General features: G+C 37.1%; 2 protein-coding genes across 2 annotated transcripts in view; both read left to right on the top strand.

Annotated features, from left to right (window-relative positions):
* The first annotated feature begins 5,451 nt into the window (after positions 1–5,451).
* On the top strand, positions 5,452–8,528 carry LOC132552733 (uncharacterized). Its single transcript, XM_060216927.1, has 4 exons — positions 5,452–6,745; positions 6,967–7,116; positions 7,874–7,963; positions 8,404–8,528. The coding sequence occupies exons 1-4, from the start codon at positions 5,452–5,454 to the stop codon at positions 8,526–8,528; spliced, it is 1,659 nt and encodes a 552-aa protein (XP_060072910.1).
* A 2,482-nt stretch (positions 8,529–11,010) lies between these two features.
* The window catches only part of LOC132552719 (sine oculis-binding protein homolog), a 38,244-nt gene continuing 31,761 nt past the window's right edge, over positions 11,011–17,493 (top strand). Inside the window, exon 1 of the mRNA XM_060216912.1 lies at positions 11,011–11,430. Coding sequence (XP_060072895.1) covers positions 11,329–11,430 — 102 coding nt within the window. The 5' untranslated portion in view covers positions 11,011–11,328. The remainder of the gene's footprint in view (positions 11,431–17,493) is intronic.

Here is a 17,493-nt window from a genome sequence, read left to right as displayed (position 1 = left end):
TCTCCGTACAATAAGAAAAAAAGAAAATGTCCTTCTATGCCATAGAAGATCCTCTAACCATGTACAATACTTTCCTTTCACTCAATATATAATAATGTCGTCTTAGATTCATCAATCTTATATAAAGTTATCCGTGTAAATTGATTTGATCGCTGACGAGTAGATATTCTTCGACCAAGCACATGTTGCATAATATTGCCTCTGATCTTAAATTACTATATCTATTCCATTGTTGCCCTAACTCTGCATACCATTACAAAATTCGTATAGTTCAGTTTCATTCAAAATATATTGCATCTGTCAGAAAGGAGAGATTCCAGCTATGTTGATTTCCCATAGGGTCGCCTGAAGGAAACAGGTGATCGCATCATTTGTTGTTATCAAAGTTCAAACCATCGGTCATTTATTTCACATGTTTACAGAAACTAACCTAGAAGGCTCTTAAACGATAAATTCATTGCAAATACATTTCTCTTATAATATGAAATGTAGAGCAATATACTTTAAATGCATTCCATGATAGTTCCTGTGAATAGAATATTTTCAAATATTCTGTGAAAATAAATGAACTTTGTAATTGGCCTATTTACCCTAGTTTAGTTGGATGGTAGTGGACCTATTTTTAGACAATATCACGAGCACATATCAAATGTCATTATGCAGAGTTATGCTAAAAGTTTCTAAAAACTGACTCAGGTTTGGTAGTTTGTTTTCACAAAAATGGCGCAAAAACGATATCATGTATTTTATACCACTTTGGAAAGCTCTCCTTCATACACGATGTTTATATCCCGTACACATGTACATTCCGTTTGTCTGATGTGTTGTCATTGTTTACATTTATAAACCAAACTGTATAATGATTGTATATAGATGCTTTACTTACAATGCAGATTTGATCTCATTCCTGCTCACCATTGGGATGTTGCCATAGGAAACAAAGAAAATACCGACATATTAACAGAATCTTGATTTTCTAAAAAATAAAATGGGCCGTCTGAAAAATTTAGATTTAGAGGGAGACACATGATTTTCATGAGGTTCAAAGAAAATAAAACTAAGTGTGCCTAAAGGGTATGCAACTTCCGCTTTATCGAGCGTCAAATATCCAACTTCATATCGCACAAAGATTATGACGACCGTAAAGCTTCCCCATAATTTAAATCAACCGGCCACGCTCGAAACATTGCGTGATGCCTTTGTCTGTCAGTTGACAAAATCTGTGACGAAAATCGTGATAGTTTGTACAATTCTAATGATATAGAATCAACTGCGACACATACACAGAATAGGTTTGGTTTATCAAGTGATGGAAGTTGTACAATAAGGAAAATGAAATCATCACACTTATCAAATAGTTTGTTGGAGAGTTGTCCATGTTAGTTTCGTCGTCGGAAATAGCGAGTAATGCGGCTGTGGCCCTGAATTCCAATTCTGATGGGCAGAAAAATATCAATATATCTTGAAGTGCAACTGAAGGGCATCGCCAGGGCTTTGTGACCTGCTTACCTTGCTTTGCACCTCGACTTTACCTTAGTTTTAAAAGCAAAAGGAAGTCAGCCAATATATCCACGATGACATTTAAAATCTAGAAACATTAATTTATGCAAATTCTTTGATTTGTCTCAATTCATTATTCAGCTCTTTTTTTCATTGCGAGTAACAACACTGTTGATAAAAGATATCCCACTGAACTGACGTCATTTATGACAAATGCATGATTTATGCAAATCTGGGTACCATGATCAGCAAAATTGATCATGTTCTTATTTCCTACTTATTTAATGTTTAAAAAAACACCCGAAAGATGATAAAGCGTGTTCTTTTCATTTCAGAATATCTTTTTTTACACGAATTTTCCTTAAAAAAGAATTGAACAGCGGTCATAGCCTTTAAGTACTTGGTAACGGAAAACTATCCATTCGTTAATCATACAGAAACGTACAGTTAAATGTATAAACATATTAGTGTTTAACAATATGAAAAAAACATATAAATGATAGATAAGAACGAACACAAATCTCTGTCCACTAATGTCACCCGACAGCGAGCCAACAGCCAATACAAGCACACTGTCTTTATATTCACTTTTCTGCACTGAAACAAGACTGTGGACTAAAAACTGAGACTTACAAAATGAAATATGAAAACTGTTATAACATTGTCTTGTAAATGTCATGGATCTCCGAACCACTTCGAGTTTTGTTTATATCGATAGCAAAAGTATCTGAAAATGGAAAGAGAGTTAAAGTGTTGTCGTTTGTTCGTACACGTATGTAGAATTTTATATATTGATTAACGACTTATTGAAATCTAAGAGCATTTGAAGAATGTCTCATAATGCAGGCGAGGCGAGCGCCGGTTTTCATGAAGCTTTTGATAGAATATTAATTTGTACACAATTCGAAGAAACTCTGGCAAAAAATGAACAAACAAAAGGTTAACATGGAGTCTCCATTAAAGGTAACAGAGAATAATCATTCGACGGTTCCCGCCATGTTAACATCGGTCAATTCAAGTAAGTAACGTCACGTTTCCAAATGAGAACGAGGTGAACAACAACTGAACCACTAGGCATACTTACGAGAATCATACACATCCAGCTTTATATTGCTAAAAGATATGGAACATTTGTTCAGAGAAATCATTATCACCACCTATAAACGACCCTTAAAATATCACACTTATCATATACCTGGGAAGAATATCACCATTTTCAGTTCTGGTTTATAAATATATAATGGACATGGTCAATAAATTTCTTTTAATAAGACATCACTACTTTATCTGAAAGTGAAATGGAAAGAGTTTGCAAGGTCTTTGTGACTATAAACGAATTTGTTAAATCATATTATTGATATTTGATAGCATCTCGTCATTAATGGAACAGCTAACAGAGAAATACAAATAAGACTAAATATGGAACAAATTCCTGCACCAATCCGCATAAAAAACAAAAGGAAGAAAGCAACAGGAATTGACTTCAATGGGAAGCTATTGGACACAAACAACGTGAAAATTGCAACAGTTAGCGAATATACACTGAAATAAACCAGACGATAGCAAGTTATAAATGGAAGACATTACACAGATATATAATCAAACGGTCAACTATTATAAAACGGGGAAAAAAAACCCAACGAAACCACAAAAGTTACCAAAGATAAGTTTGCAATGGGCTTGGAATGGTGACATTTTTCGACATTTCGAAAGCCCTAGAAATAAATCTATATTAGTCTTCATCATAAAGTCACCTTAATTAAGCCATGTCATTGAGATATTCTGTCTGTATCATTTATATTGACCGCAATGGGAGTTGGACATCATTTCAAATAACATTGCACAACCGGAAAAATGATCAAATGAATATTTTCATGATTACCCTTATCTTAATTATCGTAGTGACTAAATAACTGATCTGAATGTAAAATTTAATATTTTATTAAATTTGAGTTTATGCAAGAAACTGTTTTCCTTCTTTAGCTTCCTGTTTCAATCGTAATTTATCTTATTTCTGTTTGTTCATTTATGTGTCGTATCTTTATGCAAATTAGTATGCTAATGAGTGTTTTTTCCTTATCTTTAACCAATCATCAATTACTCTTTAGAGGGGTATTGGTATTGGTTCCATTAAGTTTTTCAGCGTTGAGGAGAACGAGGAGCATTTTATTTTGTGCCTTAAATTTTACCTATTGAAAAGCTATTACTTCACTTTTGTGGCCAAGTTTGCGCATACGATCTTTATGCAGTTGTGAGTTTAACGTTGCGTGATTTCAGAAGCGCTGAACTTGTTACTGTTCTCCCTTTTTAGGATTTCTTATCTATCAGTCGGATACTCCGATCATTCGCCATTTTGGATTTTCCATCGACAATTCCAGTGTCAATACTTTGTACTACCATTCGCTGTCGTGAGCTGTGTTGTGTGACAATTCCCGATCTGGTGTATTTACCTGCGCCTGGATTAATAGGAGTATCATAAACAACCACCTCACAACTAATAGTGTTGAAGAACTTCCGTGTCAGAGGTGAGGGTCGGTTCCATTGTTCAATGATGGCTACGAAACGTGGGCGTAAATCTAACAGAACAGTTCCTTACGATCCGGAATTTGTAGAAAATTGGACAATCGCTCGATTACAACAAGAACTTCATTTATTGAATGTGCCCTACCGGAGTGGTTCTAAGCGTATGGAACTTGTTAAAAAATTGAAGGAGGCACAAGCGGCCCTGAGAGGTGCGGTATCCCAGCATGCCCCGAGCGACGCGATTGCATCCCATGATGCTCCGAGACAAGATGGCCGCCAGACCGGAAGTCCGGAACGGGCAGATTCTACCAGCTTACGAAACATGATTTCCAGCTTAGCAGACAGTGTTAACACTCTCCAGAACTGTTATTGCAGGTTGGAGAATAGCGTACTCACGCTCACTCAGTCTAGATCTGTGCAACCTACTTCTGCTGCCGCTGCAGGTAGTTCTCGTCAAATGGCGACTGATGGTATCCGAGCCCCGACTCCTACCACCCATGTAGCCAATTCGCCGTTGATGCATCCCGGTTCGACATTGGCGGCGGTCACAGAAGAATTTACACTGGACAGTGCGTATCGGAAACTTCAAGAGGAAAGTATTCCTTCCGGCGATTCAGCAGGTATTTTCTCCTATAAGCGTACCCAATATGGGTACACCTCCGAATCCTTACCGCTAGTAGAAACAATATCTCCCTCATTGCGCCAACAGATTATAACCGGGAAAGATGTTAATTTGGCTGCTATCCTTATTCCGTACTACAGTGGTCAAAGTGACTCAAGCTTAGGTATTAACGAGAAACAGGACGCTAGGCTCAACAGAACTCTTACTCTAAGCGAATTCATTTTAGCTTTTAGCGTTTATAAACAAGTCATGTGTTCCACTCACCCACATCGCCGAGTTGAGCTTGACATGTACGAGCGAGATATCGTAGACATGGGAACCAGATACAGCTCCGGGTTCTATGAATATCATCGACAGTTTTCGTTGAAGGCAGCAGCCCATTTACGTTTCAATAACCGGAAAATAGATTGGTCCGTTCGGGATAATACCTTGTTCTGCAACATATTTGCCAATTTAGTTCCAGTTTCGTGTTCAATGTGTGGTAGCACTGCACATACTACAAAATTTTGCCCCAACCCAGGCCAGGATAAGCGACAGAGTAGCAGTGGTTTCTCTGGGAACAGCCAGTTTCGTCAAAATAAAGGGCAAGTGTCTATGGCTTCTGACTCAAAAGGCAGACCCAGAGTTGTTTTTGAGGGGCGAGAGATTTGTAACAATTTCAATGGTAGATTTGGTTGTTCTTCCAATCTTTGCAATAACCTTCACATCTGTCTAACCTGTAAGGCAAGCCACACAAAAGTAGCCTGCCCTTTAGAGAGCCGTCAGCCTCAAAAGAAGACATCTTAGCCCTCCATCACCATGATCCTATGACAGCTTCTACCCCAATATGTGTTGAGGCTTTACATTCCAAACTTCAAGGACACCCTGATCAGCAATTTGTTAATAAGTTAATGCATGGTCTAACTCACGGCTTTGACACTGGTCTACAACACCTTCCTATTAACTCCATAGTGTGTAAAAACTTGAGGTCAGCTATCAGTGACCCAGGAAGTGTTTCAGAGTTGTTGGAGAAAGAACTAAATAAAGGATACTTAATAGGTCCTTTTGACAATATTCCCTATTCCAGGTACCGCATCAACCCGTTAGGCTTAGCTGAACATAAATATTCGAAGAAAAAGCGTTTAATTGTTGATTTATCCGCTCCACATCAAGACACAAACAATCCTAGCCTAAATAGTCTAATTGATAAATTAACTTGCTCGCTGAAGTATGTTACAGTAGATGATGCTATACATCTTATTAAGCGCTGTGGCCTCGATGCATGGCTAATGAAGACCGATATCACTGATGCCTTCAAGCTGATACCAATTGATCCCGTTTTGTGGCCTTACCACGGCGTCAAGTGGAACAACAAATATTATTTCTTTACGCGCCTCGTATTTGGATGTCGTTCAAGCCCAAAAATTTTCGATAGCCTTTCTCGGGCAGTTTGTTGGATAGCTAAGAACAAGTACAATATTCGTAACATTCTTCACTTGCTAGATGATTTCATAGTTATTGAACCAGCTTATGTCAATGCATCTCTTACTATGGAACGTTTTATGTCTATGTTCAAGGAATTAGGCATCCCTGTAGGTGCGCATAAAACTGTAGGCCCTTGTACATCACTCGAATACCTTGGTGTGTCCCTAGACTCTCATCTGAGGGAATGTCGTCTTCCACGTGAAAAAGTGGAAAGAATTATTGAGTTTTTGGATTCTTTCAAGAGAAAAAAGTCTTGTACCAAACGCGAGTTGCTCAGCTTGCTAGGTCACATGAACTTTGCCGGTCGGTGTATTAGACCGGGGCGTTCTTTTGTCTCTCATCTCATATCGCTTTCTACTACAGTGCGCGAGCTACATCATCATGTGAAAATCAGCAATGAGTGTCGATCAGACCTTTACATGTGGTCGTTCTTTTTGAAGAATTGGAATGGCAAATCCTTTTTTCTGGATGATCATATCACATCAGCAGCTGACCTCCATCTTTTTACCGATGCTACATCTGAATCTTTCGGGGGAATCTACCTTAACCAGTGGTTTCAAGGTTTTTTTCCTAGTGAACTTAAAGCCATGGACACATCTATGGCCCTCTTTGAGCTATACCCTATTGTTATGGCTTGTGTGTTGTGGGGTCACCAGTGGCATAAAAAACGTATTCTTTTTCATTGTGATAATTTAGCTACGGTAGACATAATCTGCAAAGGGAGATCCAAAGTGTCCAGCATTATGTGTCTTATGCGAAAACTTACATACTATTCTGCCGTGCATAACTTTGTGATTCATGCAGTCCATGTACCTGGTAAGCAAAACAACATTGCAGACGCCATCTCTCGTTTTCAGATGTGCAAATTCAGACAGCTAGCACCTCAAGCAGATGTACTACCAATTCCATGTCTGCCTATGGCCTCATTGATGATGAGCTGAATACAGCGGTTGATAGTTTATGGAACCATGCCCTTAGTGAGAAGACTCTGGCTACTTACAAGTCCGGTTTGAACTGTTTTGTGACATTTCTGGTTATGAGGGGAATTGCATGTGCTGCTAATTCCCTTCCCATTGTTGATGAAGATTTACTTATATTTTTTGTGACATACTGCCAGGAAGCTTTATGCTTGAAGTTCGACACTATTAAACTCTATTTAGCTGGCATAAGGTTTCATTACATCAAGTTAAACTTGGGGGACCCTCTCGCAAACACCATGCGGTTAAATTACATCTTGCGGGGCATTAAAAGAACTCAGGTTAATTTTTCCAATAAGCGATTGCCTATAACCTTTAAGTTGCTTAATCATATGTGTATAACTATTTCTAGTAGTCAAGGATTGTTTGAACCATTTGTCAAAAAAATGCTATGCTGTATTTTTCAAACAGCTTTTTATGGTTTTTTGAGATGTGGAGAATTTACCTGTAGGAAACTCGGTGACCAATCATACCTTCGTCTTAGTGATGTCCATGTTCTACCAGATAAGTCCAGTTTCATTTTGTATTTACGTTCTTCAAAAATGGATCCTTTTGGTAAAGGCGTTCACATAAGAATTTTTGATAATGAGGTTTTACATCCTGTGTTGACTATGGTAAATTATTTAAAGGTCAGACATTCTCTCGGGGCAACTCCTACTTGCCCTTTGTTCATCGAGGACTTATTTAAGTCCAAGCCTTTAATGCGTCATACCTTTATTTCTTACCTTAAAGCCTGCCTGTCCCTCATAGGTGTGAATAGTAAAGATTTCAACGGTCATTCTTTCAGAATTGGTGCCGCCACTTCTGCAGCAGCGGCCGGAGTCCAAGACCATGTTATTAAAGTCTTGGGACGATGGTCATCAGATTGTTTTATTCGGTACATTCATACTAATCCAGCCACTTTACAGTCGGCTCAACTCAATATGACTGTTTCTTAACCTTTATCCCTTATCAATTGGGGGCTCTCGCTCGTAAGCTCATTTACTCGCTCATTTTTGGCTTTTAAATTCCGGAGGAATTTCATCCCCCAATTTTAAAATCTCCTTTTATTTTTAGCTTGTTTCATACATGTCATTCAAAAAATTTTAATATATTAGATGTGTGTAAATTGGGGTCAAACTTCTTAACAGGGTCCTTTCATGAGTCAAGTCACTGCTCTGTAACGGTTCAGAGTCCAGAGTCTTCTCATTGGTTACCTTGGAGTCAAGTTTGTCCTAGTATTATACTAGCTGCTCTGTGAGTCAGTGTCAGAGTCAAGTCACTTCTCTAGAACCGTCAGAGTCTCTTAGAGTCAAGTACTTCTCTATACTCTTACAGAGTCTAGTCCTATCATTCCTGGCTTCTCTGGCATCAGCGAGTCAAGTTGCTTCTCTGTTCATCAGAGTCAAGTGATTTCTCCTGTTCCGGAGTCAAGCACAGTTCACTTTACTTCGCTTCTCTGATTCACAGAGTCAAGCTTGTCGCAAGTAAGTTTTCAATAGTTTGCTTATGAGTGAGTAGCCCCCAATACGCCAAAGAGATAGTTACGCCCAAGAAATTGTTTTGGCTACAGAAGACTTCTCAACATTATTAATAAACAGCTTTATTAGTAGTCAAGTCTTGCATTGTTTTTTGTATAAAATGTAAAATGTAATATTTTATTAAATTTGAGTTTATGCAAGAAACTGTTTTCCTTCTTTAGCTTCCTGTTTCAATCGTAATTTATCTTATTTCTGTTTGTTCATTTATGTGTCGTATCTTTATGCAAATTAGTATGCTAATGAGTGTTTTTTCCTTATCTTTAACCAATCATCAATTACTCTTTAGAGGGGTATTGGTATTGGTTCCATTAAGTTTTTCAGCGTTGAGGAGAACGAGGAGCATTTTATTTTGTGCCTTACCCACCCGCCATCCCCTTCATCACCTTTAGGAAAGATGATTGTATGTTTAACTTGTATGTACCTGTTCATTGTTTAGCTTTTATTACAAATGTATTTAGTTCTTCTTTATTTGCAAATGTTTGTATTTTTAATGATATTTTAGTTGGGGCTACTCACTCTTGTTGGGGTTTATGTTGACTTTTTAACTCTTCTCCCCATCAATTTAAAAATCCCTATTTTAAAATTTTTATTTATTTTTTTTTTTTTTTTTTTTTGTTAGCTTCTTTATTGTTGTCATTAATATAATTTACTATATTGGATATGGGTAAATGGGGGTCAAACTTTTAAATTCCGGAGGAAGGCTTTTAAATTCCGGAGGAATTTCATCCCCCAATTTTAAAATCTCCTTTTATTTTTAGCTTGTTTCATACATGTCATTCAAAAAATTTTAATATATTAGATGTGTGTAAATTGGGGTCAAACTTCTTAACAGGGTCCTTTCATGAGTCAAGTCGCTGCTCTGTAACGGTTCAGAGTCCAGAGTCTTCTCATTGGTTACCTTGGAGTCAAGTTTGTCCTAGTATTATACTAGCTGCTCTGTGAGTCAGTGTCAGAGTCAAGTCACTTCTCTAGAACCGTCAGAGTCTCTTAGAGTCAAGTACTTCTCTATACTCTTACAGAGTCTAGTCCTATCATTCCTGGCTTCTCTGGCATCAGCGAGTCAAGTTGCTTCTCTGTTCATCAGAGTCAAGTGATTTCTCCTGTTCCGGAGTCAAGCACAGTTCACTTTACTTCGCTTCTCTGATTCACAGAGTCAAGCTTGTCGCAAGTAAGTTTTCAATAGTTTGCTTATGAGTGAGTAGCCCCCAATACGCCAAAGAGATAGTTACGCCCAAGAAATTGTTTTGGCTACAGAAGACTTCTCAACATTATTAATAAACAGCTTTATTAGTAGTCAAGTCTTGCATTGTTTTTTGTATAAAGTATATAATCGCTAAAATATATGATCTGACCACACGGGGACATACACCATTGAACTCTAATTCAAGTCGCCTGCCAATGTATTTGTCGCCATCTTGTAACAATAATGATAATTAAAAGCAATCATTACTGCAACAAGAGAGAGTAGTACCATTATTGTCCCTAATCAAATATCTTTCTCAAAAACTACTCCAATGTACAATCCAAAAACAACATTCACACCTTTAAGACAATAGATTTCCATTTTCATGATTTTGCTGAAATCGGGCATTAGGTGTCATGGATTGTAAGCGCTTAATGATTTGTGTTCCCTAGATAAATATATTCCTTTTGTGGGGTGCATTTAAACATTATACATTTAAAATGTATACTGCAATGTCTAGGTAGTCAAAAGGCTTGTGATATTTTAATATCAATATCGAAGTTAAGTTATAATTCAAAACATAGCATAACAACCTCGTGACTGGCTATTACATCAAATAAAAGTAATTAGCAAGTTTACAGTACCTCTCTCTTCATTTTAGGTTATTATTAAATATCATCTCTTTTAAGTTAAAAATTGCAATGTAAAATGTCAATGAACAAATTAATGTGTTACCCAAATTGCGGAATTGTTTCCTCTGTCGACAAAGAATCCCAAAGTTTTGATACGTTTAGATGAAAAATGCCAGTACCATCTACAGAAAAAGCTAAAATATTTTGTCTAGTTTTCTTTACATTACCCAGTTATTTAAATTATGTTACGATTCATTTCTTGAAATAGTTAAATCCGATCCTGGATTAGGAATATCCCAACAAATACCTTTGTTATCTAAACATTTTTATGATTAAAACATTGATAGTTAAATATATCATATTACATGTTTTTATGTACCCGAAAAAAAAACACAGATAATATGACACGAATAAATCAATGCATCACCTAATAAGGAAGCATTTAGAAAAAGAAAGATAATACGTTGTTTATTCAGAACGGGACGTCAGAATTATCTCAACAATACATGGGACATAACAGACAGCAAAAACTATGGGTAGGCTCAGTAATGACAATGCGCCGTGATAATACGTTTGATAAAGCATTGGGAGAACTTTTATTGTTTACCCAGCGTCTTACAAAACCGAGGTCCTGCCTGGTATTCCACGTACACAATTACAGAGGATTTAGCGTACAAACTGGGCAATTTGATACACCAGTCTTCTACCGTTAGCGCGCACAATGCTTTGAGCTTCTACATGCTATGCGTGTTATTAGTATCAATATGGCGGCTCGGGTTGCATGCAGCTCAGTTTTCAAGTCAATACGGCTAGATTTGGGTTTAGGCAGTATCACATATTCACGGCCGCTACACGAGAAACACACAAGTATTCTAACCGCTAAACACTTGGAGTACCTCTCTCTACCATGGACAACTCAGACAGTGAAACCGATGTGCCGGGTATAGTTAGTGAACGTCAAACGGATTCACCTGTAAAGATTAAGGAAGAGCCGCCGGACGATATAAAGGTAAGGGATCGCTTCCCGTGGGACCATACTGAGTGCTATAGGGACGGGCACTTTCCTGATCCTTACTTTCAGTTATGCTTGACCTTAGTGTTAGGGCTAACGGTTCATTGCGTTTTGATGTATACACATACTTAACGATTAACACATTTACCTGTAAGAGGTGTTTTTAACTTAATTCAAAAGTCACTTTGTGCCGTGATTTATAGCTTTCCTATATCTTTCGTTATAAATCCATAATTTGTTACATTAAAAGTAACTGTAAGTTATCATAAGTTACAGCATATCCATGTATCGTGTATTCCTTAGTCGAATTATGGGAACTGGGAAATATTTGGAATATCTCTAAGAGTTACAGACTGTCTACAGCAGTTGACTTTCAGGCTAATTCCTCGTAGAGGTATCATGCTGATATTAGCTCGGAACTGTATACCCACTTAAAAAGTGTTAATTAATCAAGAGGGCTATTCTTAATCTGAAATGGCGCCAAAATTTGCCAAAATGCCAATATGATTTGGTTTATTCTCTGTAAGCTTCTGCTCTGAGGTATATTCTGCTAGCCTGCGGTATAAACAAAAACATATTTCTCGCATATCCCCCATCTGGGGAGGGAGATGGGGGGAAGCAGCGAACGGCATACAACTATACACATAGAGTAAAGTCATCTGCGCCACTCAGGCATGGAGGGGGTCAAGTAGAAGTATATATAGACATCACAGAGGCACGCGATACACGGTAAAATAAACGCCTCCCAATACCACAGGTATATCTTAAGATCTCATCCATCGCGCTTCGCGTATTGTTTGAGTAATTTCTGGTCACTTGTAAAGATGTAAAGAAAACACAAACAAAGTGTTTAGAATTATTGCTGTCTCAAACACGGGGAAACAATATCATAAAATAGTTTTGCAATGTCATACATCACGAATAATGGACATGAGAATCACATATATATGTGAAGTCAGAACATTGACATAGACAATTTTGTCATTGAACTATTAGTCACTTTTCCAATACCAAAATCATGTTGTATTTGTTGAAACATTAGGCAGGGAAATTGATATTTGAATATTTGGTTAGCATAATTATGATACTTATATGAAACAAAACACCTACGAAGAAACAAACCAGTCGCCATGAACGTGGAAAGTGGGCACTTACATGTGTCATATGTCAGTAAAACTATCACCCATTAAGTTTGTGTCACCTCTCTTTTAGCTTGTTACACGTGTCTGGTTCAGCGATTCCAAGTCGACGTTGACAACAAATGATATGAAGTAGCTCTCACTGATTTGATGATTTTGATAACTTTTACTCTATCTGTTTATGAGAATGAGTATTAAGAACGTGTGTGCACTGATTATTAATAACTCGAAGTTTAGTATACATTATTCCATTGTGTGTAATAAGCTATTGGCAGTTATGTTCATTATGTATTGTCCTCAGGTTAATGTTTGTAGTCTGGTTTTAGAGACACATTTGATAACGAAGCCGCTTGATAGCAGGGCTGCTTTTCTTTCCGTTGATCAGCGGTATAACAGACACAATTAGATGCCCACGAGACAATGACGTAAATGGTTGTTCTGGGATGCTGTACCTTAATGCAGTCACCTGTCGATAGTAATCTGCTTACCTGGTATAGCGCCACAAGGTAAAAGATCGATCACAGGCCATCAATCAAAGAAATTAATCAATAGTGAACACATGTAGCTTCTTTATCGTTAATAATAAAACGGATTGTCTGGAGTAGAGCGATCAAGGGCTGAAGACTACTGAACCAAACATATAAGTATACAGAGCAATCATAGGATGTCATTTTCATCCGGATTGTGACACATAAGCACAAAGCCGTTACAGGAACATAGCTTGTTTATTTCGATCGAGACATTTAGCCAGTAATCATGTCTTTTATCCGAAACGTGACATACAAGTGAACAGTAAGGAATAGAGGTTGACCTGTTTATCCGGACTCCAGTGATTGATCTAAAATTTATTTTCACAAGTCCTTTTTAAGTTTATTATTAAAAACAATGGGTTCCAGTATGTAAAATTTGTTTCCAGAAGCCCAGAATCCCATTAAAAACATATTGTGTACGTTACTGCGACAGAATGTTACATATGTATCTCCCGGCAGACGTTGACAACACCTACAACGTATCCACTTAATGGACATCAGTTTAGGTCACTCCGACGAAAAGTGACGTTTTTCTTCATTTACTTCGGCGAAGCTGATATTGCCCTCAACGTCCCAAACATGGAAGGTGATAATGTTAACGGTTACTCCGACGAAAGGTGACATTGCCCACATTTACCACGAAGCTGACGTTGTCTTCAGCGTCCCCAACATAAGACAATGTAAACAGTCATTCACACGAAATAAGACAATGTAAACATTTTCACGTCACGTCGATAGGAAATAACACTGCCTTCAGTTCCTAGCACTAAAGGTGGCAGTGTTGATGAAACACCAACAATAGGTAGCACTGTTTACGGTCTATCAGAGGGGAGGTGAAAATGTTAACTGTTTCCAAAATTGTCTGCGGTATCCCCTACATAAGTTGTTTCCACTGCCACCGCACTTAGATTTTGAAATGTTCGATAGAAATCAGATCGATTCACGACCACTTACTAGCGGCGAGTCTGCCTAATTATTCGGTAGATCATTTGACTCAATGGGAGTTTCAATGTAGCCAGGGACATTGTTTAATTCAAATCTTCTCTTCCACTTCTGCAGTATAGCTTGACCGTTTTCTTCAAGAAAATATCCCGATTCTTTTCTAAAGCAGTCTCCTCCATTTACGTAACAATCTAATCTGACCGATAGATCGTAATCGATTTTACATCCACAGATATGATTTAGCCATCTTATTCGACAAATGTAAATTTTAGAGAGATTTTTGAAAATTAGTAAACTGTCTTTTAAAATATGTACTTGTGATGACAATGATAATATCTATACAGTCTATGCATCTTTATCAACCTCAGAAACCTGTTGTTTAAAATAGAAATTCAGGACAGTTTAACGAACTTTGTGTTAAACTATATGTATCGAAGTAGACGGATTTTACTGTTGAAATAAAATTGGTGATATCTTAACGAGTTAACGAGTTAAAGCACATAAAACATATCATATATGATTTATTAACTTGTTGTAAGAAATATTATATCGCGATCAAAGACATATACAGACGTCCCTTTAAATTGGAAAGTCAAGATCGCGTAGCCCTCGTAGATAGGTAAGTTCAATAACAAGCAGCTCCGACCACCGAGGAAGCAGACTCGGTGATATGTGAAAATATATAATTATTGGTTTAGTGAGTTAATCGTGAAGCAGCTGATTCAGGTTTAGCTGTCGTGATGGATATGGGTGGAGAGTATACGATACAATCACGAGTACAACCCGTCATCATACAAAGCTAGGTATTTGTTCACACACCCCTGTAGGTACACGATATCGAACTATCCTTTCTGGACCTTCTCGTGCAAACTTTCTATATGTTAGCTTTACTTGATATCCACACGTTTTCAACGTTCTGCAAAATTATACCTTTAAATGTTTTATGAATTGCATTGTTAAAACTGATTACTTGATACTTTCAACTATGGAAGACTTACACAAGTTCCATTCTTTTCAACTGAAGCATAATAAACATCATTTGTTATCACTTGACCCATTTTACGTCATAATCTTTCGACATCACGTGAAACGATTCCTTCATCATGTCCTGTTATTTACTGGCACCCGGTAGAGTGTTTCGAAGATTTCCAAATAATTGAATAGTTTGCCTTGATAATTGATAAACAGAATTATACTTATAGAATTAGTAAGTCGCCTGTAATCGATACAATTATATTCACAGACACTATAAATATGGTGACTATTACAATCAAGCTGATTATATATGTTTTATATCCATGTGACCTATAAATAACGTGCGCGTGCTACAGATACACGTGACATCATGTATTTTGCTGACGTAATATGTAAATGTGTATAATTATTCCTAAATTAAAAATTGTTTTAGATAATTCGGAAATGTTAGCTCGAGTTATTATAGATTGAATCAGCTCTCTCCGCGTCTATAGAGAAAATGTCTATTTGGCCATTAACTAGAAACGTAAGTGGTCAGTGGACGTATTGGAGTTGCCACACATCAGCTTTGCATTACATGTATTGTACGCACATAATACGCTTTCTGATCATATACGCTGTGTGTACTATTGATAGAAATATTTGCACGGTTAAAACACCAGGACATGTTATAAGGCAAGGCCAAATGTATGTTTTCATTCTAAGGCCCAGGGTCACATATCTTTATAGCTTTGTTTTATCGGGCGAATAATGATGATACGAAGTAGAGGAATTTAGGCGAGAAATTTAATATTTCATTTAAAGGAACTGATATGGAAAACGATTATCTATGACACAAAACCGGTAGCTGTGCATGCTAGTCTTTCGTAATGCATGAGAACCGGGGATGAAATTTGAATATTTCTATTATATTGTGGAGTTTTGGTTAACGTAATTTGATGATTGGACGAATGCGATTCCTTGTAAAACGTCGTATCATATTCCAACTTATCTCTAACCTTAATGATAACTATTCAACATTTTGTTTAGATGTGGGAAATAAACACCGTCTTGTCATATCTTCAATAACAGCTATGTATTTCAGTATCCTTTAGGGGGTTGATAAAGAATCCTTAAAGTTCTTTTCTTTGCAACCTGAAGTCGTGTCTGCCCAGGACAACAGACCTTTTATAACTCTGACAGATAACAACTGCTATAGAACACTTCAGTGTCATTCATTTTGTCTTATCCATTGATATGTCGACTCAAAATTTTTCTCAATTTCTTGTATGTAATATTGCGGAATGGCCAACGTTTTTGATGTGATAACTTTAACGACATTATCCTGGACACTTTGCTTTGTATAAAATGTGGGGACGGAGATCGCTTACTCACGTTATAAGACAACACAGGTTCTCATCGTCATAATTCTAAGCGTCATACTTTAAATATTTCCAAGATAGCAAACTGTAATTTCTTATCCATTACCTCATAAATGTTGTAGCGTACAGTCAAATTTGTTCGAAGGTAAAGCAAAATCTTAAGTCGGTTCCCTCCAGATATTCAGGACATTTTTTACTCATATACAACGTTTGTTTTCATAATTGATATTTGTCTGGGGAAGGATACTTAACGACTACATACAAGCGTTCACCGTTACAAGAATAATCGAATTTGGCGTCCATTCCTCCACTTACATCCTACAGCAGCGGCCTGGTATTAGCTTTAATACTTGTTTTCATTATAAATGTTAACGAACATGGTGGTACGTTACTGTCTTGTGAAACGCCGATACCTAAATGTAGACCCATGATCTTCTCTCGATGTTTGTCTTTGGACATTCTGTTCTGGTTGTTGACCATTAGCAGCTTCTCGGTCATATGATAATGTATGCGATACTAGATAATAATCTTCCTTTATCCAGAATCATCCATTCATAATTATTATGAAATTCGTTGTGATCCCCTATAGATCTATGTTATTTTTATTCCGGTTCTATTCTATGTGTTAGACGTTCCAATATTATTTGACAATGTGATACATGTTCAATCCAACTGTGAATCATGAACTTTCTTTAATATCACTGATGTTTTAGTTACTGTTACAATACATATTCTCTTCATACTTCCTGTCCTGTTACAATACATATTCTCTTCATACTTCCTGTCCTGTTACAATACATATTCTCTACATACTTCCCGTCCTGTTACAATACATATTCTCTTCATACTGCCTGTCCTGTTACAATACATACCCTCTACATACTTCCCGTCCTGTTACAATACATACCCTCTACATACTTCCTTTCCTGTTACAATACATACCCTCTACATACTTCCTGTGCTGTTACAATACATACCCTCTACATACTTCCTGTGCTGTTACAATACATATTCTCTTCATACTGCCTGTCCTGTTACAATACATATTCTCTTCATACTTCCTGTCCTGTTACAATACCTAACCTCTACATACTTCCTGTCCTGTTACAATAC

The sequence above is a fragment of the Ylistrum balloti genome, unplaced genomic scaffold (genome assembly GCF_031769215.1).
Source record: "Ylistrum balloti isolate Yb309-2 unplaced genomic scaffold, AGI_CSIRO_Ybal_v1 Utg370274, whole genome shotgun sequence".
Taxonomy (NCBI): domain Eukaryota; kingdom Metazoa; phylum Mollusca; class Bivalvia; order Pectinida; family Pectinidae; genus Ylistrum; species Ylistrum balloti.
This window is presented reverse-complemented; position numbering and strand designations above follow the sequence as displayed.

What these genes read in the sequence shown, in the direction of transcription:
- LOC132552733 (XM_060216927.1), top strand. Translation starts at nt 5,452, where the DNA reads ATGACAGCTTCTACCCCAATATGTGTTGAGGCTTTACATTCCAAACTT. An exon ending in ATACCCTATTGTTATGGCTT is followed by an intron (nt 6,746 to 6,966) that starts GTGTGTTGTGGG and finishes TCTCGTTTTCAG; the next exon opens with ATGTGCAAATTCAGACAGCT. An exon ending in TCTGGCTACTTACAAGTCCG is followed by an intron (nt 7,117 to 7,873) that starts GTTTGAACTGTT and finishes TCATTCTTTCAG; the next exon opens with AATTGGTGCCGCCACTTCTG.